Source organism: Chinchilla lanigera, unplaced genomic scaffold (assembly GCF_000276665.1).
Source record: "Chinchilla lanigera isolate Chin_1 unplaced genomic scaffold, ChiLan1.0 scaffold00090, whole genome shotgun sequence".
In the NCBI taxonomy this organism is placed as follows: domain Eukaryota; kingdom Metazoa; phylum Chordata; class Mammalia; order Rodentia; family Chinchillidae; genus Chinchilla; species Chinchilla lanigera.
Genome location: NW_004955491.1, coordinates 5189500 through 5214457, shown reverse-complemented (window position 1 = coordinate 5214457; position 24958 = coordinate 5189500). Strand labels below are relative to the sequence as shown.

General features: G+C 46.3%; 2 protein-coding genes across 3 annotated transcripts; one reads left to right on the top strand and one right to left on the bottom strand.

Moving 5' to 3' along the window:
- Positions 1–1263: 1263 nt before the first annotated feature.
- On the bottom strand, positions 1264–5032 carry Tmem176a (transmembrane protein 176A). Its single transcript, XM_005404792.2, has 7 exons — positions 4895–5032; positions 4312–4535; positions 3923–4033; positions 2779–2835; positions 2424–2633; positions 1888–1998; positions 1264–1553 (listed from the first exon to the last, which is right to left on the bottom strand). The coding sequence occupies exons 2-7, from the start codon at positions 4507–4509 to the stop codon at positions 1479–1481; spliced, it is 762 nt and encodes a 253-aa protein (XP_005404849.1). The 5' UTR covers positions 4510–4535; positions 4895–5032; the 3' UTR covers positions 1264–1478.
- A 308-nt stretch (positions 5033–5340) lies between these two features.
- On the top strand, positions 5341–12626 carry Tmem176b (transmembrane protein 176B). 2 transcript variants are annotated; one of them, XM_005404793.2, is made up of 8 exons: positions 5341–5496; positions 5611–5668; positions 8309–8517; positions 10423–10533; positions 10907–10963; positions 11202–11429; positions 11785–11904; positions 12280–12626. In XM_005404793.2, exons 3-8 carry the CDS (start codon positions 8314–8316, stop codon positions 12370–12372), a joined length of 813 nt encoding a protein of 270 aa, XP_005404850.1. In that variant the 5' UTR covers positions 5341–5496; positions 5611–5668; positions 8309–8313; the 3' UTR covers positions 12373–12626. The 2 variants fall into 2 exon arrangements, with proteins under 2 accessions (XP_005404850.1, XP_005404851.1); XM_005404794.2 differs by lacking the exon at positions 5611–5668.
- The last annotated feature ends 12332 nt before the right edge of the window (positions 12627–24958 follow it).

Below are 24958 nucleotides of genomic sequence, written 5' to 3'. Positions count from 1 at the left end.
CTCTTCTTCTTTATCTGCTGTGTTTTTTCTGGTGGCTTTGGGCTCATTTTGCTCCCCTTTTTGTATTTTCAGAGGTGAAATTTGAAATAACTGATTTGAGAAATTTCTTCTTCTTTTATACTAGCATTTAACACTATAAATTTCCTTCTAAGTACTTCAATTTTATCCCTCAACTTTGACCGTGGAATTTTCATTTTTGTTCTGTTCAAAGTCTTTTCTAATTTTCTTGAGGCTTCTTTGATCCATGAATTATTTAGGAGTATGTTGTTTAACTTCCAAGTGTTTGAAAACTTCCCCATTATCTTTCTGTTTATTGATTTCCAGGTCGATTTCATTACAGTTAGAAAATACATCCTGTATGAATTCAATTTTAAATTTGCCAAGATTTGTTTCGTGATGTGAGGATGTGGTCTGTTTTGGTGAATGTTCAATGAGTGATGAAAAAATATGATTTTGTGGTTGTTGAGAGAATTACGAAAAATTAGATCTAGTTACTGATGGTATGGCTCAATTCTTCTGTGTTCTTATTAATTCTTGAGTACTTATTCTAGATATTGCTGAGAGAGGAGCCTTGAAGTGTTTTCTACTATAATCATGTGTTTAATGATTTTTCCTTTCAGTTCTATGTACCTTTGCTTCATGTATTTTGAAGTTCTATTGTTAGGTGCATATATATTTAGGATTGTTGCATCTTGGTAAATAAAATTTTTAATCACTATGTAATGACTCTGTTTATTCCTGGTATTTTCTTTGTCTTGAAGTCCACTTTTGGTGGAATGAATATATTTTCTCTCTCTCTAGTACTTTTTTAAAAAATGCTGTTGGTACTGGGGATTGAACTCAGGGGCCTCCACAAGGAGCTACATCTCTGGCCCATTTTTATTCTGAGACAAGATCTTGCTAAGTTCCCCACCTGGGCTTGAACTTGTGATGCTATGATTTTTAAAATGACTGTATCTTGGTGTTTTGTTGTCTACTTAATATTGCCAAACAGTCAAAATGAAAATGCACACGTCACTTTTTTAAATCTGATGGGTAGGGTGCAGGGCTCTGAGTCCCAGCCCCTTCCTAACTTGTACCTAGATTTTGGACCTGCTGCCACAGACCAGCTTTAAAGGGGTCTAGTTTGTGGCCAGCAACTCCAGGTCCAGGTGGGAGTTTGGAGTTGGGGGCATCTTAGTTCTGCTGTGGGTTCCTGATCAGTCACGGCTTCGCCAGCCAGACAAATTCCCTGAACTTGAATAAGAAAGCAAGAACCTGGGATTAATCACATAAACATTTATTGCCAAATTACTGCATAAGGGGAGACATGAAAGATGATGAAGGTGAGCAGCGGATAAGCAAGAGCCACTGTGATGGCCGATGGAGCAGGGCAGTAGCTATGGTCCTTAGGGAAGAACAGCTGCAGCAGTTGGTGGTCTCTTGTCCCGATCTGGTTCTTCAAGGAGTCAGATGCAGGGACATTCAAAGCAGGAGTTTCAGGTATGAGTGCCCAGCAGAGGCAGCGTTAGTACGGGTTCACTCCCAACAGCTTCTTTTGGTTGGTTTCTTTTCTAAGGGAGGGCAGGACAACACAACCCTGAATGGGAGAGAGAGAGGGCAGATTCCCTCCCCCAAGGCAGCTCAGTAGCCAGATACAACACCAGTTACACAATACCTGATATAATGACCCCTAAAGCCTAGTGCAGATGAGGATTTCCCTGGCTCCTTGGAGTCTTTGGCTGGGGGCCTTTGGTTGGGAACAGGGGCTCTCTGGGCTCAGGTAGAAAGACAGGCATGAGGCTACTTGGGACGCCTGTAACGGGCCCCATTTTCACGCTGAGCTATGCGTTCTGCGTTCCTGTCTCCTCTGAACAACCTTGCTGCCCCAAACACACAAGGACTCACCTCTTTAGTGGAAAATCTTCTCCAGCAGTACAGACACAGAGGGGCTAGAGATGCCAGAAGCAGCAGGACCCAGACACCCAAGAGCATGGACTGCAGGCTTATGATCAGGCCCTGGGGACAAAGGGGCAAGGTCACGGGCACCAGAGCAGTGGTCACTTTTGTGCCCCTTCCAATGCTCCCCACTGACGTGGGACATTGTCCACCCTTCATCCCTAAGGCTGTGGCTTCTGGAGGGGGACCACTGTGCCCATTGTGTAGAATATAGCACCCTGTGCTTATCTGCAGAGATAGGTTGACTTGACTCCTCAATGGCTTCCTGGGCTAGAGAGGATCAAGGACTTCAGTGTTTGTCTTTCCTACTCATCTCTGACACCTCAACTGCAGGCGCTGTTTCTGCCGTGCTCAGAGCTGCAGCTTTAGTGACAGTCATCAGCCTGGGTGAGCACTAGGGGCACCCGTTCTGATGGAGAGCTTTCCTCTTATCTGTCTCGGCCCCGCTCCCACTGTGTGCCCCACCCTTTCCCCTGCCCACATACCTTCAGCATGTTCACCTGGGAGCTGCACAGGTGTAGCCTCTCAGGACTCACGGTAGTGGGGAGCATGGTGGGCCAGCTCCTCGAGCGGTCTTGACAGATGTAATACGTGTCTATATTGTAGCCGTACTGCTGGAAGTTATCAGCTCCAATCACGATGGCGGCAATGGCCGTGCAGAAAGCTGCCAATGTGAGAAGGGTCCTCAGCAGGGCCTGGAGGGGAGGAGGCAGAGGGAGAACGTAGTGATTCAGTCTTTTCCAAGAGCCTGGACTTGGGCAAAGAGGGCAATGTCTGAGGGAACCCACGTGAGACCCCAGGTCTGAGCCTGGTTTCTTCCCTCACCCGCTCAGAACTCACCCAACAGATCCCACCCCGTCTGTCATACACAAAGCCAGCAGCTCCAGCCAGCACAGCCTGGAGAGAGACAGAGACAGGAGTAGGGTTAGCACAGAAACGTCAAGTCCCCCCCAATCACCTGCCTCTGTTTCCCCTACGGCTCCTTCCAGCCACGTGATGACTCTCCCCAGCACACTCAGGTGTGCCCTGGGTTTTGTGTTTTGTTGTTTGTGGTAAAATAACGGTGGAGAGTGCTGAGCCTGGGCCAAACTCCCAAGGCTGCAGGGTGCTGTTTTAGCTGCATCCCAAAGTGCTTGTGGTCAAGCTGGGTGTGAGCCTGCCCTCCCTTCTCCAAAACCTTTTCAAGCAATAGGGGGTACTTCATGAAAGTTGTAAGGGTTGGGGAGGTGGCGAAGGATCCTGTGGAAATCCCGGGTGGTTGGAGAACCTCTCAGTACAAGATGAGTCTTTGGGCGGCCTCAGGTCCAGATATCTGTCCTAATAGCTCCAGGGCTGTCTGGCCAGGCTTGAAGAACAGGAAGTCTGGGGTATTTCAGTGAGCAGATGGATCGAAATCTTATTTGGGTGTCTGTAACTGATCTGTATGTCTCTGCGGGGGATGGATGAGGAAGGCTCCTTTTGTCCCTTCTGCAATACATGCAGGTATATTTTGCTGCTCTGAGATTGTGGGCGTGTCCAAGGGTCCCCCAGTCCCACCATGAACAGGTTTTCATGTACTCACTTGTATTCATCTCTACTCCCACCGGATGTACAGAGGACAAGGGGAGAACCCGGAGGTGGTATTTCTTCTCTGGCACGCTGTCTCCCCATGCTCTCACCCTCACCCCTGGGCAGTGTCTGGTGGTGAATGGGTCCTCAGACCCTTGGGTGGTGACTGCTGTTGACAGTGGGGAGTGGAAGCTAGCCCGGGGTGGCAGGGGGAGGCAGGCAGGGCACCAGAGAGCTGACCCTGTGACTTTGGACATGTCACCATCCTTGGCTGTTTTCTTATCTACACAAGCAAAGAGGCGGCCTACATCATTAGTCTTTCTCTAGCTGCTAATGCTCCACGGCATCACATGGATGGTTGTGATGTCCAGGCAACACTGAAGGCAGCATCCTTGTCCCCTCTGACAGGAGGGTGACAGTCAGCTGCCACACTCACCACGGCCCCAGTCCAGAAGGCGGCTCCTGAGTCGCGCAGTGTGTAGGAATTGCAGAGGTAGAGGAGTCCTCCCAGGACCCCGCTCAGGAGCCCCAGCATGATCTGCACCACCTGAAAGGGGCAGGAGCCAAGAACTGGCCTGGATGCCTGGGCACAGAGCATCCGTTCCCACCTCCCTGGGGTGTTAGGGTGGCTTGAGAACCTGCCACACTCTGGCTATACTGGATAGAACAGAGAGAGAGAGAGAGAGAGAGAGAGAGAGAGAGAGAGAGAGAACTATTTAGAGAGGCTGGTGGAGAGTATGTGGCCTGAAGAAGAGGAGCCTTCCCATGGCCTGACACGAGGAATGGAGTCCCTCCCTGGCTCCACAAGGCAAGCAGCCCTCTCACCCAGGAGGCCACCAACAGCCGGCTGCTGCCCAAGATCCGGCTGGTGGCATCGGTGGCTGTGGCTGGGAGGCGCAGCAGGGAGCATCCGGTCAGCAGGATCTTGGCCAGCCCTGACTCCTCGTGGATGTGCACATTGATGTGGGTGGTCTGTGGGGCCTCGGGGGCCACCTCGCTGCTGTCTACTGTCCCTGTATCCATGGACGTCCGTCTGAGGGACACGAGGACTAGGGAGGCAAGGTGGACAGATTTCCACAAGTTCGTTAGAATTGGGAGTTCAGGGGCGGGGGCTCAGGGACACCGAGTGGCTCCTCCTGGTCACAGAGCTGCTCCCTCTTGAGGGGGGTACAGGACAGCTTGTCCCTGCTGGGGCTCCCCCATCACCCCAGGCTTTGGTCGTCTCAGGCCCTGGTGTCCGGATGGAGCAGTGCCCGCACACCTCGCCTCTCCACCCCACCACTGACCCTGGGTCTTCCTGTCTCTCTTCTCCAGAGCCCTGTGAGCCCAGAACCTGACCCCTTCCCACAACACCCTGGCTGCCCGTTGAGCTTCTATTGGCAGCTGTGAGGGGCAGAGGCAGCCTCACCTTCTCCAGGAGCAGGGAACTGAGCACCGCGGGGATGGCCCGAGGAGTGAGGAGGAATTGGCAGAGGGAGCGGCCTGGCTGGAAGAGGAAGCTGACAGCAGAGGGAGGGGAAGTTGAGGGGTAAGGGGACTTTCACCCTTCCCAGTAGACAGCTGGGATGGAGGGGTTCCTCTAGGGCTTTCCAGCCACAGTAGGGCCCCTGGACACTGGGGAGCCAGAGAGGAAACGGGGGTTGGACTGTGGGGGTGTCGGCCACACAATTGCCCAGCCAGGGCTTTCCTAGCAAATGTGGGTCCGTGCTGTGAATGCGTGTGGTTCCAGTGTATGTTATCTGAGTAGGGGTGTGTGTGTGTTTGTGCACGTGTGTGTGTATGTGTGTGCGCGCGCACGCCCATTCATGAGCCGGCCTGATCCTCTGCTCTCCATGGAACCCCCCTAGCAGGGCCCCTTGGTCCTAGCTGCTTGCAGGGAAGCAGTGAGGCCGGGCCTCACCCTCTTCTCCTCATCCCTTCTTCCTGCTCTCCCCACTCCAGGCTGGCAGTCCTCTGCTCCAAATCAACGCCTCCCAGCCCTGCTCTGCTCTGGCTCCTGGAGGACAGCAGGTGAGGCAGGGCTGCCACCCCCAGGCGGGCCCTCCCCAGGAGTCTCTCTGGCTGTGAGCCCTAAGCCCCTCCGTGCCCAGGATGTCCTTCTTCCTCTATTCTGCTCTCCCGTAGGACTCCAGGGAAGAAGCATTAGAGAAGCTGCTGAGAAGACAGCTGAAACCAGTTTCTAGTAAGGAGATAACACTGGCTGTGGGTCTTGTTCAGAGAGCAGAGGATGGGATCCTAGCGATGGGGTTGGGGAAGGCTCCGCTCTGGGTGGGAAGGATGGGTGGGGTTCCAAGCCCTGAGGTAGCAATGCTGTGGCCTGGGGACAGCAGGAGTGCTCCTTCCCCAGGTCCAGCACCGGGAGGAGGGGCAAAGCAGAGTCCGGGACAGCAGGACTGAGCCTACCACCTGGAGGAGAGTGGAGGCCAGGGAGGTCTGCTCTTGGCTTCAGATCCTGCCCTTAGGAGGCACAGGGGGTGGAATGGGCCGCGGTGGTGGTGTTGCCTAGGGGGTCTGGGAGACCTGAGGCCCAAAGGACACCAGAGAACCGCGCCTTTCAGGTGGCTCTTGGGTCCCCATGGGAAGATCTGGAATCTAGGGTGGGTGTCCCTTTGCTAGGCCCACTGAATCCCAATCTCCTGCAGACTTGCCAAAAGCCTGACCTTTGAACTCAAAGGAGGCCAGGTAGGTGAAAGAGGGAGACTGCTCTGAAAGGTCGTCAGAGAACAAAGGAGAAATGCTATTAGAATGGCTATCAATACAGGGTTTAAGCGGCGATACTTAGGCAGGATACACGTTAGAACTGCCTCTGTGAGCTGTCTGTTGGAGCCAGATAAGTCGATTCTCAAGTGTACGTGGAGAAGTAATCCAGCAAAAATGGCTATAACAGTTTTGAAAAAAAAGTACAAGGGCGCCAAGGAGCAGCCCAATTAGATATTAGATTCTACACTAATTAAAACTGTAATATTGAGGCGTAATGCACCACAGCCATGCCAGTGGGCAGAACAGAAAGGCTGGAGTAGACTGAAATCCCCGTGGGAGCACCCTGTTTGCTCAGGAGAGCATTTTAAATCAGTGAAAGGAGACATCTGTCACAGTGGAAGTGATCCTGCAGAAATTCACTCTCTGAACCACAACAGAAACTTGGATCTATGTCTTCTGGGTTATGACAGGAATTCCAGAGGGATAGACATTAAAAATGAAAACAGAAAGCGTGAAACCACGTAGAAGAAAACATGGGTGAATTGGTATAAGCTGGAAGTGGGGACGTCCTTCTAAAGTGGGAAATAAAACCTTTCTAGCATAAACGAGAAAGAACTTCTCTAAGCATAAGCTATACTTTTTAGAATAAATACTGTACAAAAACACAAGCAAAGTCAAAATATAAATCACAGTTGTGAAGAAATATTCAGAACTCATGTAAATGGTAATTTTTTGACTATACAAAGCAGTTCTGTAAGGAACAACATAAAACAGGAACGACATAGGATATGAAAGAAGAGCTTGACAAAGAAAAATAAATAAATAAAAATGGCTTTTCACATGTGAAAAGATGATCAACTTTATGGTAATAATTGAAACTATGAAACTATTGATAATAATTGAAACTGCTGCTTTTTTTTTTTTTTTGAGACAGGGTCTCACAATGCAGTTCAGGCTGAGCTCACTTTGTGGTCCAGGCTGGTCTCGAACTTGCAACAGTCTTCCTGCCTCAGCCTCCCAAGTGCTGGGATTACAGGCGTGCACCATCACGCCCAGCCATGAGACCATTGCTCGAAACTATGCTGAACTAGTTATAGCAGGGAGCTCAATAATTACCTCCAGCCAGTTGGGGATTTACTGTGGTGAGCCCTCTGGGAAATGTTTACAACAGACAAATATTTTATATCTTGATTGTAGCTGTAGTTGCATAAGGGTATAAATCTGTCAAAACTTACTGAGAAAGAAAAACAAAAAAACCTTATTGAGATAAGAATTTCAAATAGAGCATTTTATTGCACAAAGTTGACTAAAACTGGTTAAAGTCTGTTAAGGGCAGATCAGTTAAATAAATCATGATACATTCATGTACTGGAAAAAATGCAGCAATGCAAATGAGTAGAGAAGGTTCTTATGGGCTGTGGTTGGGCTACTTCTTGAAACGGGTGGTTCTGAGACCACAACACAGTGCAGAACTTCGTGCAGCAGGTGTAGTACACGTAGTTCATTTGTGGGGAAGGGCGTGCAAAAATGTTATGGGAGGGCATGTAAGAACTTGATCATGTTGGCATCTCTCTAGAATCTTCTGAACATTTTTACTAGTGAGAAAATGGTGTGTAATATATAGAGAGTCCACCAAAAATGTGTACACACTTCTGCAGTTTGCCATACTAATAAATGTCTGGAAGCTGATGGCCACCACTTTGAGCATCTCTTGTAATTGTGGAGGCCAAAGGTAACTTGTATGAATCTCATGATGTCTCAGTAAATTTAGTATTAAAATATTTGTGCAAGTTCTTCTTTCCCTGATGTATACATCTTTTGCGGGGGGACAGCGGGAGTGCTTATATATAATGTCAGATTTCTTGCTTTGCCCCACTCTGGACTCTAGACAAACTGTATCATATCATTTTGGGAAGGCATCCAAGAACTCATGTGGCAAAAAGCTCTGGATGGAACTTGGATTTGCATCCTGAATTAGGGCCACTGGGACATGGATGTCTGCATTGGGAAGACCCCTTAGACCAGGACAAGGAGACTGACTCCTTCCCTTGGCCCTGTGCACGCTTCTTTTTACCTTACCTGCTCTCAGACTCATTAACTCTGCCCATCCTCTCCCCTGCAGGTAGAATGGCCCAAAACACCGTGACTGTGAACGGAGTCAATGTGGCCTCTACATCGTCTCCGCCCACTCACATCAACATCCACATCTACCAGGAGTCAGCTTTGGCACAGCTGCTGAAGGCAGCGGGTTCCCTGAAGCAGTTTCTTTCTCAGCCTCGGGACACTGGGCCTTCCAAGGCCAGAACAAGCAATGGGCAGCTGGTTCTAGGGGTAAGGAGTGAGCAGGTGGTGGCCGAGGGCAGTTGATGAGGTGACACAGAGGGTAGAGCCCTTCTTTTCTGTTAAAAGAAATTTGAAAAATTTAAAATCTTTATTAGTGTATGTTGATTACATTCATCATAGGGAGCTGGTGCAAGTGCGTAACATATTTTAGTTCTTTTTATGGCCCCTTCTCCTCCTCTTCCTCCCTGTCCTACCATCACTTGGTCTCCTTCCTGTTTGAAGTTTCCTATCATCTTTTACTTTGTTTCCTATCATCTTTTACCTTGCTCTTTAATTTACTTATACTTTGGTTTTCTCATATAAGAGAAACCATGCGATCAATATTTAAGCTCATGTGTCTGATTTATTGACATTATGGTCTCAAGGTGCTTGGGTTTTATGACAAATCCTCCCTTTCAATAGGACACAAAAAGGAAAGTGGGTTGAATTCCCATGAAGAGGGACATCATATGTTAGAAAAAGTTTTGGAACTTTGCCTGCAGGGCTTGGATGGAAAGAAACAGTCCACCTCTACTTGGTACAGAGGGTGCAGTCCCAGGCAAACTTGTGGAGCGGGTAGAAGAATCTCTTAGTTCAAGGGATTGGCTGAGCCCAGGGAGACTGAGGCTGCTGGTGCAAGGCAACTTGCTAGGCTCTTCTGGTCAGACTACCCTGACAAGCATTCCATTTCCACCCGAAGGGGAGACACAGAATGAGGAGAATTGAGACTAGATCAGCAAGAATCGCACCTGACGTCCTGGTAGGCAGTGTTGGGATGGACGCTGGTGGAGGAGTGGATTCAAGCAGACTGTGGTCAGGAATGAAAGAAAAGGAATTTCAGGTTACAGAGGAAATGCAAAGGCAGAGAGGAGGAAAGGCGCAGAGGCTGGAGAGCATCAGGCAAGTTTGTAACAGCAGAGAGTAAAGAGAATGCGGCTCAGAGCTGGGGAAGGGAGCCTTGGAGGAGCCTGTCCTGAGTCAGCATCTGTGGCAGGAGGGCTGTGCGTGGATTCCCAGCAGGAACCTGGGCTCCCGCTGCCTCAGAGCTGGAGGTGTCCAGGTAGGAAGTGGGGGAGGTCTGCATTTGTGTAGACAGAGCTGAAGTGGTGAGGGAAAGCGGGAGTTGAAATCCTTTGTGGATAATGTCTCCATGACTTGGGTGCAAAAGGGTTTGGGGTGTGAGAAGAGATAAACCCAAGAACGTGCAGAGGCTTGGAGTGTGCGTGATCAGGAGATGCAAGCCCTGGGGGATGGGAAAGGGGACTTACGGATGCCCAATCTCGGGTGATACCCAGGAGCCTCTGTGAGTGAGGTTTTCCAGGAGGCACACACAGAGTTAGGGGAGCAGATGGTTTATCGAAGGGCAACACATGTGATATGAGAAAAGAGGGGACAGGCTAAGGCTGGGGGTTCCTGTGGGTGTCCCACAGTTCCACAATGGGAGGCTGTGACGCTTGAGCAGTCTTGCTCAATCACTGGCTTGGGGACCATCACATCTTTTCTCAGCTGAAAGACAAGGTCCCCCTTGCTGGAAACGGGGTGGGGGATGCCAATGGCACATCTTTATGTCTACAACAAAACCCTCCAAATTATATATTAGAGCTTGAAGAGATATATCAGAGCCGGAAGCTGAGGGTAGATGGCGGGTTTGGACAGAACGATGAGATTCCTAAGGGAGGATGAGGAGAAGTGGAAATGACCTGGTGGGATCATCATAAAGTATTTCTTTTAGGGAAAGAGAACAAAGGATAAAAAGCCAAGCCTGTAAGAGGGATAAAGGGAGAACCAGGCCAGTGCAGCTTGAAGGATAGTAAGGAAATGGAACCTTCTGGAATCTGAACTGCAGGAAGTCCAGGGCGGAGGAAAAGCCAAAGAGATAACAGCTGGGCTATTGATTTTCACCCTGTCTCGCAGGTGATGCAGATAGTGCTGGGGGTTGTGAGCTGTGCTCTTGGAGTGAGTCTCTGCTTTGGGCCTAGGACTGAGCTGCGTGCCTTGGGCTGTGCCTTCTGGGCTGGGTCTGTGGTGAGTAGGGATGGGCTGGGGGCTCAGTGGGAGGCAGAAGGTGATGGGTAAAGAGAAAGTTCCTTTGGCTCTAGGTAGATGCTTGGGGGAAGCCACCGAAAACCAGAGTCCACATGCCCCGCTTTCCATGAGGTAGCTGCCCTAAGGCTGGGACAAACCCTCTCCCACCTATTTCTTCTGTCACAAGGCCAGGGAGGATGGGCAGCGTAACTGCAGATAAACATGCATTTATCCATATGCATGCGAGGTTTCTTTGCTAGTCTCTTGAATCATGCCTCCCTCTGGCTTTTATGGGAGCTGTGAGTGGAAGGATGATGGGTGATCACTCAGGAGAGCAAATCAGAAGACTGTTTTTGGGGTCTTCTCTTTCCAGGCAATCGCAGCAGGAGCAGGGGCTATTGTCCATGAGAAACGCCGGGGGAAACTTTCAGTGAGTCTTGGGCATCCTGTCTCCCTGACCTTGTCTTTCAAACCCTTCCAATGGCTAACGTTTCCACTCAGTCTTCTGTCTCCTGTCCTTGGGTCCTCAATATCCTCAGCTCTTTCCTGGGAGGTGGCGAGGGTTTCCAGCAATAGGAACTGGGGAAGAAGAGACGGATTTGAGGGTGGTACTCACATGGCTCTGCCACTGATGAATGGAACCTGTGTCTTGGATCTCTCTTTTCTAGGGCTGTGTGTCAGGTCTGCTCACTCTGGCTGGCATTGTTGCTGCTGTGGCTGCAGTTGTCTTTTCTGTGAGGAGCTTAATCTGGCAAAACGACGATTTAAACTATGCGCAATTCATCTCCGTGTGTGGTAGTTTAGGCCCTGTTGCCGCAAGCACTGAGTACAGATGGAGGAATGACTACTCAGGCTGGAGCAGAGAGAACTGCAGACACTATATGAGAATGACCCTGGTGAGAAAGAAGAATCCAGTCTTCCTAGACACTCCTTTGCTCCCAAGGAATCAGGCCACTGGAGGGTAGAGAGGTCGGCTCCTTGCAGTTGGACCTCACCCTAGATTTTAGCTTAAACAGCAGGCATTTCTCAGATTACAATAGCTTCACCGGGCTCAGGGTTTTATTGCCATGGCAACAAGGTGGGAGGCACCGTGAGCATTTGAATAGGTAAGAAGTGGAAGCTGCTAAGCCAGTTCAGGGCTGCCCCACCCCGCATGGTGCCACTTTATTGCCCAAAGTAGGTATGCACAGTATGAGCAGAATCTGAAGGAGCTGACTCTTGGTTGTATCTTTTCTCATCTTTTATCCCCAGAATCTCTTCATGGGATTCTGTATCCTGCTCATAGTGATCTGTATCCTGAATATCACTGTGTCTCTGGCCTCCCTGGGATTGCATCTTCGAAGCATGTGTGGTCAGAACTCCCAGATCCTGGTGAGTTGTCCAAAGGCACATGGGGGAGTGTGAGTCTGAGGAGGGAAGTGTGGGAACTGGGAGGAACCCTGGAGCCAGGAGCCCCCTCACCCGAAGTCAGGCCTGTCCCTCTCAGGCCCTTCCTTTGCTGTCTGGGGAATGTGTCCTGCCTTGTGTCTCCACATCCTCCTTCTCTCTAGTTCCCCGCTGTTTCCTCCATTCTGTCCCAGGCACTTGTCTAAGCACCCTTTCTCTGTCATCTTACCTTTTTTGCTAGATCCCTATGTCTGGGATCTTTTCTTTTCCCTCCTTCTTTCCTCTCCTGGTTTCAGGTTCTGAAGCAAACTGTGCCCTCATTCTTTCTGTCCCACTGGCTGCTCCTCCCTTGTTTTCCAGGTTGAGAGAGAGTCAGAGCAGAAGCTTCTGGGGGTGAATTCAGAGACTCCTCCCACTTCCAAAGAGGAGACCTTGACTGTCATCAACCTATGAGCAGCTGAAGACCCTGCCTAGGTTCCTGAATGTTCTGTCAGAGCAGCCTAGAGCCCACGGGGATGACAGGAACGGTCCCCAGAACTCCCCCTGGCCCTACGCCTCATGCTCGCCTTTGCCACAGCAACTGTTTGTCCTCTTTTCTCTCTCCCTGCCCTCACCCACCATTCCCTCTCCAGTGCCCTCTGTTCCAGAAGAGATACTGTCACATTTTCCACAAAGTTAATTAAACAGAAAAAAAAAAAGGAAGATAATTTTTCTCAGGAAGATGGGTTTTCCCTTTGTTTACACAAGTCATGTGCTGGGAATGGCCTTCCCTTGTGTGAGATGTGTGGCTTCCTTCTCTTCTAGAGTCTAGGGCCCACAAACCATCAGTTAGGAAAACTTGAGCCCCACACTACTGACAATCCCCATCCCCAGCCTCAGGAAAGAAGTTAGAGGTGCAAAGACAGTTAGAACAACTGAACCTCAACATTTATTTTACCCCAGCAATGGAGGAATGGGAGCCCCTCATTCTCTGCTGCATGGGCAAATGCAAATATAGTTGAGCCCAGAAGCCAAGACAGGTAATGTATGAAAAGATCGTATTCATCAGCTTTCCATTACTATAACGAACACCAGATACAGTCAATTTATAAAGAGAAAAGGTTTATTTTGACTTGTGGCTTTAGAGGTTTCAGTCCATGGTTTGTTGGCCTCATTGCTTTTAGGCCCATGGTGAGGGAACACATTAGGGCAGAAGCACATGGTCAAACAAAATCACTTACTTCATGAAGGGTGAGAAAAGGGGGAAGAAGAAGTGGCCAGCATTCCATTGTCCCTAAAAACCTCTCATCAGGTGCCACCTTCTACATGTTCCACTGCTTATTGGCTGTTATAAAGAAAATAAGTTCCTTAAGCTCAGGGGTCTGCTTCTGGGACCAGTGCACACATATAGGTCATTGCAGTACATTCTGCATTGCCCTGGGAATCAGTGTCACGGGACCAGCATGGAAATGGTGTCCTATGGCTCCTGTCATTGCTAAGTAATAAGTGGCTCTTCATTTCTGACTCAGGGGTTTTGTGGCTTCTACCAGCATCTATAAAACAGTAGCACTCCAACATGTTGATCCTTCATGGTGCCTATATCTGGCTATATATAAGGTTGAGGACACAGACAGATTTAAGACATGGTTGCTGACATCAAGGAGCTCACAATCTGACCAGCAGATGAGGCATAAACCCCTATCTCATCAGAAAAGAATATTACTTGATTGCCAGATTTGTGGTACAGCAGATGGCAAGGTGGTATGCTAAGGATTGTTGAATAACGACAGGGAACAGAAGAGGGAGAGTATGAAGGGGAACACCTGAGGGGAGGGGAGCTCTGAGGTTGCTGGTGGTGCATAAACACTTGTGGTCAGGGCTTGCATGCCTCAGTGGGCAAAGGGGATGGGACTAAGTGACTTGTCCACTCACCAGCCTGACTCCAAGAAACTGTGGCCAGGCAGTTGGGGGAGAATCCAACCCTCTGCTCAAAGTCCTTTCCCGATTTCCAGTTGAACAGCTCCTATGCAGGCCTCTGACGGCTGGGAGCACCTCCACACCTGCCTTGGCTGTAGGGCTGCTGTGTCTGGGTGCCCCACACAAATAGGTCCTGGGGCCAGTGTCACATGGTGCTGCTTGATTCCGCTCCCCTCTCCCTCTCTCTATATCTGACCTTCACTATATCTAGAAACTCTGTCACCCTCCAGTTAGGAGGCACCCTCACCCTCATCTGCACAGGTTGGTCCAAGGTAGTCTCTTCCACTATGATCTCTAGAGTTTCCAGTAGAACCTCTACCATCCCAGGCATTTCTAGTATAATTTCTAGCAAATCTCAGGCATTTCAGGATCATCCCGCTGGGCACTCAGATGATAACAGGAAAGAAGAGAGGCCTCTGGTAGTTTCAGTCTAAGATTTAGCCCAAACATCAGTGTCCCCCAAGGGTCAATCTAGGGTCCAACTACTTGGTCAAAAAAAGAAGGGGTATACTTGGGAAGCAGGAGCCAGTGCTGTCAATATTCCTACTGCACTGACGCAGGCTGTTGAGGTCCCCAACCTTCCTGAATGTCCTCTTTCTCCTGGAGCAGGCTCCTCCCTTTCTGACCCAAGACTTTGCCCTGCCTAGTTCCACCTAGAATAGGTGACCTTGCTACTGCAGAAGGGCAGTCTAAGAGCTGCCCCATTTCAAATTGGGCACATCTGTTCCTTGGAGCATCTCCAGAGCAGGTGAGGAGGAGGAGGGGTAGTGGCGGGCAGGAAGGATGAAGGTGTGTTAGAACCTCCCACCGCTCCTACAGTCATGAGGCCTCTTGGGGGTAGAGGAGAGGATTCTCCTGGAAGGTCACACCCAACCAAGGGATGGCACGATGCTGATCTCTCAGAACAGGTGGTGGTGGGGAATGAAGATATCATCGATTTTTGGGACCATAATCCTGTTTCTTCCTGGGTTGGGACTATGTCTTGTGCCGAGCCTCATGTGTGGTGTTAATCTATATTCACTCAATAAACAAATGCAATTTTCTTTCTTTTAGGGGGGTGGGGGCTAGGGTAAAGGATTTTTTTTCACTTCTAAATTCTGTAGAAGAAGGATTCTGGTGGTCCCAGTGCTTGCTGTTCACAGTGTGATTCATTGGCTTGTCACAGGAAATATTGGGAGCTTGCCAGAGAGAGAAAGTGTCCACTCCAAGCCAGACAGGCTGAAGAGAATTTGATTGTCTTGGAGCCCTAGGCGTCGTGTGCTTAGGAATTTTTAAAAATGCTCTGGTGTACACTTCTTGATGGCCTGAAGGAGAAAATAAAATTCAGATATGGAACTAGGTGCTTTGGGTTTAATCTCTGTTTTATTCCTTTTTACAATTTTCTCACTGTGGGCTTTTAGCAAGGACTTTCTGTGAGGCAAAACCCAAGCAGAGTTGAGCCCAGGGCGCTGGTCAAGAGGCTTTGCTTGCTCTTTTCTCATTCTGGCAAATGAATGTCAATTTTGTTTGGGTTGTTTTTGCACAAAATGCTTTATGTCAGATTCTAGCAACTTTTTTCCCCTGTGGAGTTTTGAAATTTGTGAGGGAAGACAGTCTCCTTTCCATCGGGCCTTCCTGCCCGTGTCCTCTGCGTTTGTCTACTCAGCTCTCTTCCCTTGTGAATAGCCTTGAAACTTCCTCCGAGTCTTTTTTAATCATCCACAGATGTTGCCAGCCCACCCTCACTTCTGTTTACTTCTAAAAGCCAACTGCTTGACTGTTTGCATAATTCCATCGTGGTGGTGAAACTGTATCCCCTGATGGAGATGACTTCGTGGCCCTTCACACAAATAATCACCAGCTTGTTTGTGTGTACTGTATTTATCGAAGGATTTAAAACCACTCAGAGCATAAACAGGAAATGATTTTTTTCCCTTCTAATCCCTGCTTTTAATTCTGTGTTGTTAACTTAACCACTTCCTTACTAGACCACGGTCAGATCAGGGCCAGATTCTAGACTCTGTAGCTGGTTCCTAAATGGCCTCCCGTTGGTGCTCTGGGCCCAGTCCTGCTCATTTAAAGAACTGCAGTCATCAGAGCTTGTCCCTGTGTCCCATCCCAGTAGATCTGGGACTCGAAGGAGGTGGGTGGGCTTGACCTCTTCCTCCCCATTCTGTCCCCACTATCTTTCCTCTCCACTGCAGATGGGACAGGGCAGAGGGCAGGGCAAGGCCGTGGGACTGGGGTGGAGTGGCGTTGGCGCTCCTGGCTCAGCCTCCATCCACCTGATGTTTGTGGTCGTTATTTATATGCAATGAGTGGTGGGCACTTCTGTACCTGTTGCTCTGTCTGGGAAGCACTTGGGAATTTCTCTGCCCTCCCCATGTTACCTGCTTGGGTCAGTCAGGAAAATTCCTGGAAAGTATGCAATATACCAAAGAGAGAAATATGCGATATTGGGAAAGGGAGAGCTTTCTTGTAGCAGGAATATATATACATATATATATATGTATTTTAACCATTTCTAACCCCCACAAGGCCCCCAGAATTGTCTTTGCAGAGGTTTCTGTCTGCAGAGAAGATCCCAGAACCTCAGATCCAAAGAAATGCTTGCAGAAAAACTGCATCTAAGTTTTAGGAAAGTTCTAACTTTTACCAAAAAAATTTTCATCTGAACTAGGAATGTTAGCTGCTACAGAGGCATTTTTGGGTAATCTCCTTTACTTATGGGTCAAAAATCCTCCATTCTACGCTCCCCCCATCCTCCTTCTCTCTCTTAGGTAAAGCTCTTCAGAGAAATGTGCAAGAAATTAGCCAAAACCTTGGAATCACCCTGATTTGTTCTTTTCAGATGACCTACAAGAGAATTGACCATTTAATAATAAATTATCCACCCAGAGGTGTTTGAATTTGTCATTTTTTTTTTTTTTTTGGACAAGTGCCATATGACCTCTACCTGAGCATGCTTAGGAACGTGCCGACCTTTGCATGGGAGGATGAGTCTCACCTAAACGAATAAGTGTAAGTGTCCCCAATAACAGACCCTTCTCTCTTTGTTCAGGGAGACCCTACTTTGTGAATTATCTCTGGTACTCTCTTTACTTGCTGTAAGTAATAACTCTGTCTTCACTTTTAATTTCCTGGTCATGCTTATTGGTTTTGTGTGCCCTGTTCGGCCAGTCCTTTTGTGTCTGGTAACCAGAAGAAGACATTATAGTGGCTCATTGGCACTGGGTGCTGCTAGGAGCCTGTTCAGGGTTCACCTCATTCAACTCCACTATCTGGTCCCAACTGCCTCATTGTTTAATGCTTCCTCTCCTTCCTGTATACCTGGCTCAAGAGGGCTTCCGTGTACAGTATGTGCAATTTCAGTTTCACAGTATTTTCCGGGAACACTGTAAGGTACCACTCACCTGCTTTGGGAAGTCTTTCGCAGAAAGCCTCATCTCTCTGGTTGCTTTTAAGATCTTCCCTTTGACTTTGGTATTTTGAAGACTTGCTTCAAAATATGTAGGTATGTGTTTGGCTTTATTGTCCTCTGAAAATTACTCCAGAGGAATTAGTGTAAAGGATTCCTAGTCTTGGTCTTCACATTTACCTTTTTAAATTCTGTACAACTCTCTGAATTATCTACTTGAATAATTGCTTTCCACATGCATGCCAATATTTCATCCTGAAACTCTGATTAGAAATAGGTTGGACCTTCTCAGTCTGCTTCCTTAGCTCCTAAATCTTGTTATTTTTTTTTCATTTTTCATCTCTTTATCTCTTCCTGTTATTTTCAGATCAGATTCTTCACAATTACTTTCCAAGTTTGCTAATTTTGGCCTTAGTTATATATAGTCAGCTTTTAAACATTCTATTAAACTTTAAATTCTATTAAAAATTTCTAGATGTCATATATCCTTCTTCAAATGGTTTTATGTTTTGATGTTATCTTATCCCTGAGTCATACTGGTGATAATCTGCACCTTTACATGCTTTAAACTTGCTATATTGTTTTATTTTCTGTAGGAAATAATGCCAAATTTTGAAATCTTTGCAGTTTCCTACCAACTCTCACTAATGATGCTGTTTATTTATATTTAAAATTTTTATTATTAAATTATTGTACAACCATGGCCATGATCTATTACCAAAATTTGTATTTTCCCAAACTCAAACTCTGTCTCTCCCTGTAGCCTTTGAGTAACTAGTATTCTATGTTCTGTCTGTATGATTTTTACTATTGTGCATAGCTTGTGGAAATGGAGTCATAGACTACCTGTTATTTTATGATTGGTTTATTTCACTTAGCATAATGCTTTCAAGGTTCATCCTTGAAGAATATATCAGAGTTTCATTTCCCTTCACGTCTGAATAATATGCCATTGTATGTGCGTACCATCTTCTGTTTATCCATTCTGCTGATGAGCACTTGGATGTTCCTTCTTTCTGGCTATGGTAAATAAACCTGCTCAAAGCCCTGATGTGTGAATACCTGTTTGAGTGTGAATACCTGCTTTTGGGTGCATGCTCAGAAGTGGAATTGCTGAGCCAGGCAGTGAGTGATTCTATGTTTGAGCTGTTGAGGAACCATCATACTGTTTTCCATAGCAGCTCCACCATTTCACTTTCCCTAGCATCTCACAAGGGTTGCATCTCACAAGGGTTGCAGCTCCACCTCCCTGCCCTTCCTTGTTATGTTCTACTTTTAAGTTTGTGTGTGTGTGTGTGTGTGTGTGTGTGTGTGTGTGTGTGTGTTATTGTTGTTATTAGTCAACCTACCCTGTGAAGTGGTAAATCACTGTAGTTTTGAGATGAATTTCCCTAGTGATTAAAGATGTTGAACATCTTTTCATGTGCTCATTGGCAACTCATATATATTCTTTGGGGGATGTTCACCCAAATTTTTGACCTTTTAAGCTTCCTTGTTGTTGAGTTATGGGAATTATTATTAGTGACCCCTTCTATGGTGACAGCTACTGGGGACCCCTGCAGTGGACCCCAATCTTCTGCAAGGTGCTCCCGTACATGGCTAGAGGAAAAGACAGAGAGAGAATGCAAAGTAACTGACATCTGGGATGTCCAGTTGTTCTCAGGGAACAAAAGATCACGAGGCAGCCAGCACCTTGGTATTTGTTGATCACATTCACTTTGGGGAAGATGGCAGCTGGATGCGCTACACAAGGGGCTAGGTTAGCAAGGCTTGTAACAGAGGAAGTAAAGCATTCTCGTGAAAGGGACGGAACAGCCAGATTTAGGTTATGGTTAACGAGTAACTGCTTTGTAGCAGATTCTTGGAAGGAATTTTCCTCTAGAGCACTGCAGACCTCAGGGGAGATGGTATTTCATATCTTAGCCCCATAGTATCATGGCTCCTCTATCTAAGCTCAACCATGGCCGTTGGTGATACGCAATGCTAGTCTGACACCATCCACCTGCTTTCATGATGATATGTACATGGTCTTGGCCAGATTCACAGATTAAACAGAAAGCCAATTTAGGGAAGTCACCTCTATAGAGCCTGCACTGCTCGCAAGTAAGCACAATCCCATTTGGGTCCAGGGGAGGACAACATGGCGTCCTCCACATATTACACATATTATATATTTGGCTATCAAACCCTTAGGATATGTGTGATTTACAAATATTTTCTCTGACTCTTGGGTTGACTTTTTACTCATTTAACATTGTTCATTGAAAAACAAAAATTTTAAATACTGACGAAGTCCAATGACCTGGTTTTCCACTTTTGTTTCCCATGCTTTTGATTTTCATATCTACTCTGGCTTGAACACGGTTTGACCCCTGAAGCTCCACTCCTAGTGTGATGATGTTAAGAGGCAGTGGAACCTTTGTGATTGAGACCTCTTGAAGGGTAATCAGATCACAGGGCTCTACCTTTACGCAAAGGGTTAATGCTTTTCTCTTTGCAGTGCATTACCCCTCTCCCAGCACTTTCTTTGGGGCGTTACAAGTGAGTCTGGTACCTCCCTCCAATTTCTCTTGCTTCATGTCTAGCCATACGACTTCCCTGTATATGTTTCTGCCGTGAGGCTCTCACCAAAAGCAAACAGCTGCCAGCACCATGGTCTTGAATCTCTAGAACCATGAGATAAATAAATCTCTACCTTATAAAGTGCCCAGTTAAGTCTGTTAAGTGTTGTTATAGCAACAGCTAACAGATGAACACAACCACTCATTCCCCAGCTAAAGCTCCAGAGACACCAGGCATAACAGCTCTCTGTCCTGTTCCCCACCCATCAGGATCAAAAGGGAAGATGGTGAAGAAGGAGAAATCAAGCTATCCAGCTTGGCACCTTCAAGACAGATATCTCAAGGTAAGGGGCTGTGGAGCCTAAATTATCTGAACATAATAATGTAAATTAATTAGAAATCAATACAAATAAATTTAACCCAAGAATTTTTCTAGCAGTATAGTAGCCAAAGAGCCTTGGAAAATGTGTGTGACCCAACTTAGCTCAATCTGGAGATCACGTCTCCTATGTGGGCACTGAGGAGTGGACACATGATTCCAGCTGGTCACATCAGAGTAAACCTAGGGCTTCTGGGACACATTACCAGAAAAGTCTTTTTCTGCTGGATTTGAACCTGGAGCAGGAGCTCTTGCAGCTTTATTGTCCTGATGGACATTCACTGAAAGCTGCCCAAGACCCCCCCAGGAGCTCCCCCCAGGAGCTGCAGAATGGATACATCGCTTGAAGTCAGATCCTAGAAGAGAGAACTATAGCCCCCCCCCATGACACTGCTTGAACCCTGAATTCAGCACTTTCTGAAGCCAGACTGAATCTTGATCATTGTAGTATGTGATCATTAGATAATTTTTGATTATACTGCTTGCCGTTGAATGAGTTCCTAATTAATAGGTTGAGACACTAGAATATGGTAACTGGCTTTTATTTGGTTCCTTCCAGAATCCCTAGGTCCTGGTCCTAAGGGGTTGTACACAAAGCCTGAAAGGGGTGCTGTTCTTTGGGTGATTCCAGATGTACTTGACAGTCTGGGTGATGAGAAAATGCCATCAACTGAGGACAGGGAAGTGGGAGGGATTCAGACAATGGGGAGGTGGATTCATGTGAAGTGAGGTTCCTCTTCTTCAACTTTTGCAGATATGTATGGACACATATATGGAAATATATGCAATTATATATATTTCTCTTTTTTTGTAGACAAAGTCCAGGTGGAATATTGGTTCTGGGGGCCTCTAAAGCCTTTAAAAGCTACCTGAGTGCAATACCAGAGAAGCAGAATCGAATCAGAAGCTTAGATCTCATTTCTCCATCACTACCTGTACTCTGAAGCTGGAGAAAGAACAAAGGGGCATCTGTACTTACCTTCTTGTTCAAAAATCAACGCACAGCATGCAGCAGCATGTGGAGCATGCTATTTATTTTGAAACGGGTGGTTTAGAACAGTACAGAAAGTCCTACTACAACCTATGCATTGCTGAAAGTTTTTCTAGTCCTTCAAGTATCAGGTTAAACATAACAGAGTCACAGACGAGTCAAAGCTGGAGTTCACTGTGGAAAATGGGCGCTACTTTCTGAAGAGGACTAGCAGAAGGAAAAGCATGATAAAAAGTTAATTCTGTATAAACATAGGGAAGACATAATAAAATCTCTTTTCACTATTAAAAATAAAAGTCTGCTGAGTTAGGCAAAAATGCACAAACATCCGGGAACCCTGGAACAGTTCCAATGCCCAAGACAGCCCAGAGAGTGGGCGTCACACCTGGTCCGAGGGTGCCACCTACTGGTAAGGACTGAACAGTGAGCTTCACCTTGGTCTGTGGTTTTTCGGTGGAATAGAACACAGTACCAGGGGAACGTCAGGCACCCACCAACGTGGCTTTTGTAATCCAAATTTCCTGACAGGGTAGTGGTCTATTCGAAGAATGATGGCAGAATTTGGATTACAAAAACACATGTGGCATAACAAATTGTCTTTGCAGTGTGTGCAGAATATACATATATACTAAATACTATATTTATGTTTTTGTTTAGGTATAGAGTCATTTTGGAGCGAAACATCCAAACGAGCTACAGTGACGCCTCTAGGGATGGAGTTGACCCTGTAGAAAGTGAAGTGGTGGTGGAGGGACACTTTTCATTGTATACTTATTCATACGCTTTGAATAGTTCCTAATCAAACAAGTAAACGACCTGTCAAAGACATTTTAAAAATTGAAGAAAGATTTGCCCTTGATCTTTCCCTCCTCTCTAATCAGCACTCAACCAGCTTTGTCAGGGAACCTATTTACTTTGGTCATTTTTAGAACTTTCTTTCTTCTTGTTGTTACCAGGTACCAAACTCAGGACCTTGTGCTTGCCAGGCAGGTGCTTGTGCCGCTGAGCCATATCCCCAGCCCGTTTTGGTCCCTTTTAACAACATCCACCGAATGCAGTGATTCTATCAGGCAAAAAAACCCAGAGTGGGTCAAACAAGACAAAGAGCCTTTCTCTAAAACAAGTGAAGAGTCTATCTGGAGTGAACTCAAATTTCAAATGGGCTTAGACACTGCAGAGAAAGGAGCCCTTGTCTGGGTGGTTTGTGAGTTTCAGGGCCCAGCCAGATAGACTCAGCCCTGTCAGACTGAGTCAGAGGGGAGAGGCCCACTGGAAGGAAGGGGAAATACTTGTACAAAAGGGCAGGGGTGACGCACGTTGTACGTCATGTAGCACTGCCTACTTCTTCACTCATAAGTGTGGACAGGAAGCCCAGGATCACCGGGTTCAGGGGGACCCTGGAAGACTGAAAGAACTGATAAAAGGAAACCCTGAGAGAAGCAGAGGCTATAGTGTCCCATGGCATCGCCCCTGTGGACCATTAGAGGATACTGTGCCCAGGAAAACTTGAAGAAAGACTCACTCCGTGCATAGGCAAATCATTGCTGAAGTTAAAAATCCCAGAGAAAAGTGAGAAAATTAAAGAATAAAAAAAGATAGAAATATAAAATATGAGCAAATAGGTAACAACCAAAGAGGACCCTACAAGAGAAGGAACATCTTGGGTAATAATTTTTGGAAAGGGGCAGAGAGAAGAGCAGGAAGGAAAGAACGAAAAGAAATTCACACAGAATGAAGGAACATTTTAATTTGCAGAATGGAAAGGACTATCATGTGTTAAGCACAATAAGTAGGAAAAATATTCCCACTTTTAGACCCACAGTTGTGGCAACTTATGCCTGTTTGTAGTTTTGTTCCAATTTATTCAGTTACATATGTCTGTTTTTCTTGAAGTATAATTGATATACCCTGGTGTCTTGGTTACTTTTCTCTTGTTGCTGAGACAAAATACCCAACGCCCAAAATGAAGGAAGGAAAGGTTTATTTAGCTCACAGTTTGTGGAGGTTTCAGTCCATACTTGGCTGGCTCCGAGGCAGAAGATAGCAAAGCAACAAGAGCAAAGGGGGGAATGGCAGCCGAACAGCAAACAGCCAGAGCAAAACCGGAGGAATGGCGGCAAGCAGCTTCTTTCCCCTGCCTTACTTTGTAAACAGACTACACGCCCACCTAAGGGGCGTGTAGCTCTCACATAATTTCCATTCCCTGCTCTTTCACAGGCTCAGGATGTATACAAAGTAAGCACCCTGGCTTCCTGCTGAGTCACTTAGCCAAACCTCTAGACTCTCCAAGTTGACACAATGTATCAACCATAACACCTGGATTGCATGTACATTTTTAAAGTTGCACAATTTGATAAAATTAGACATATGACTGTTGTCCTCTGAAAGTGTCTTTATGTCCCCAATAATCTTCCCTCCTGAACCCCCATTTTTAGGCACTAGCATGCATTTCTGGAGTTCTGTACCTGTGGAATCTTGTAGTGTGTGCACCTGTTGTGTGTTGGCTTTTTTCACTCAGCACCCTATTTTTGAGATCTGTCCAAGTGGGTGTGGGGATCAGTAGCTCACTTCCCTTTATTGATGAGTACTGTCACTTTGTACAGCTAAACTATAGTTTATTTACCCGTTCTTATGTTGATGGACATTTGGGTTGTTTCCAGTTTTTGGTTATTACTTGTAGAGCTTCTATGAGGATCAGGCACAAGTCTCTTATGGACAAGACATGTGTTTTCTTTTCTTTTGGAAATATACCTATGCGCAAAGTGGCTGAATTTTATTGAGGATGTATGTTGCCTTTTTAAGGAACTGGTTACCCGTTTCCCAAAGTGATCACATCATTGTGTATCCTAACTTATTATCCCACATGCTCACCAAAATGTGGTGAGGTCAGTCTATTTAATTTTAGTTGTTCTCACAGTCCTTTTCAATGATTGCCTAGTATTTCCATGATAAGAGTGTGGTGGAATTTATCCAGCGATACCCGCCCCCATGAGCTTCTACTGCCTTTGCTGTGTTTTTATGTCTAGAACAAATGACGCAGTGCTGAGCTGTACTTGCTGGAGCCTTCACTGCAGGGAGATAAACTGTTGGGCATATGACTGCTGCATTGAGGTTATAAATATTTAAAAATGAAATAAATTTTATCAGGGAGTCTTGCATATTTGCTGTAATAACTTCAATTTTGGCAGCAGTATGTACATTAAAGCGTTCTTTGTCTTTTCTCCCCGGCTTCACCACTACTTTTTTGCCAGGAGTAGGAATTCCAACTTTTAAAAAACTATAGATTGTTTTAATTTTTGCTTCCTTGACTCTTTATGAAGTCAATATGTTTTCCTAAGTATAGTGATTTTTATTGTTCATTTGTGAACAATCTACACAGATATGTACATGCTTAATTTTTTTTTTATTTTTAAGAGTAAGAGAAGGATAACAATAATGGGTAGGGGGCTTACCAAATTAAAGACAAAGTGGTAGGAAATTATCAATGGTTATTGTTTTACATATTGTTATCTACAAGATAGTTTCTCAGGAAAACAAATAGACAAATAATAGTGAGTTACAGACAAAAGAGGTAGGAGATTATCAACAGTTGTTGTACTCTACTTAGGTATCTTCGAAAGAAAATAAATAGAACTATACATGAGTGACCTATTGAATAATCATTATATTCTCAATGGTTGTTGTAGGAAAGACATAATAATAAATATGCATCCATTTATGAAATAGGATAGGAACAATACAAACATTACAGAGTT

Coding starts and splice junctions, on each gene's coding strand:
- Tmem176b (XM_005404794.2), top strand. CDS start 8,314: ATGGCCCAAAACACCGTGACTGTGAACGGAGTCAATGTGGCCTCTACA. Junction 8,518..10,422: donor ATGGGCAGCTGGTTCTAGGG/GTAAGGAGTGAG, acceptor CCTGTCTCGCAG/GTGATGCAGATAGTGCTGGG. Junction 11,905..12,279: donor GTCAGAACTCCCAGATCCTG/GTGAGTTGTCCA, acceptor CTTGTTTTCCAG/GTTGAGAGAGAGTCAGAGCA.
- Tmem176a (XM_005404792.2), bottom strand. CDS start 4,509: ATGGATACAGGGACAGTAGACAGCAGCGAGGTGGCCCCCGAGGCCCCA. Junction 1,999..2,423: donor CCCAGGTGAACATGCTGAAG/GTATGTGGGCAG, acceptor CTTTGTCCCCAG/GGCCTGATCATAAGCCTGCA. Junction 1,554..1,887: donor GAAGATTTTCCACTAAAGAG/GTGAGTCCTTGT, acceptor GCCCTCCCTTAG/AAAAGAAACCAACCAAAAGA.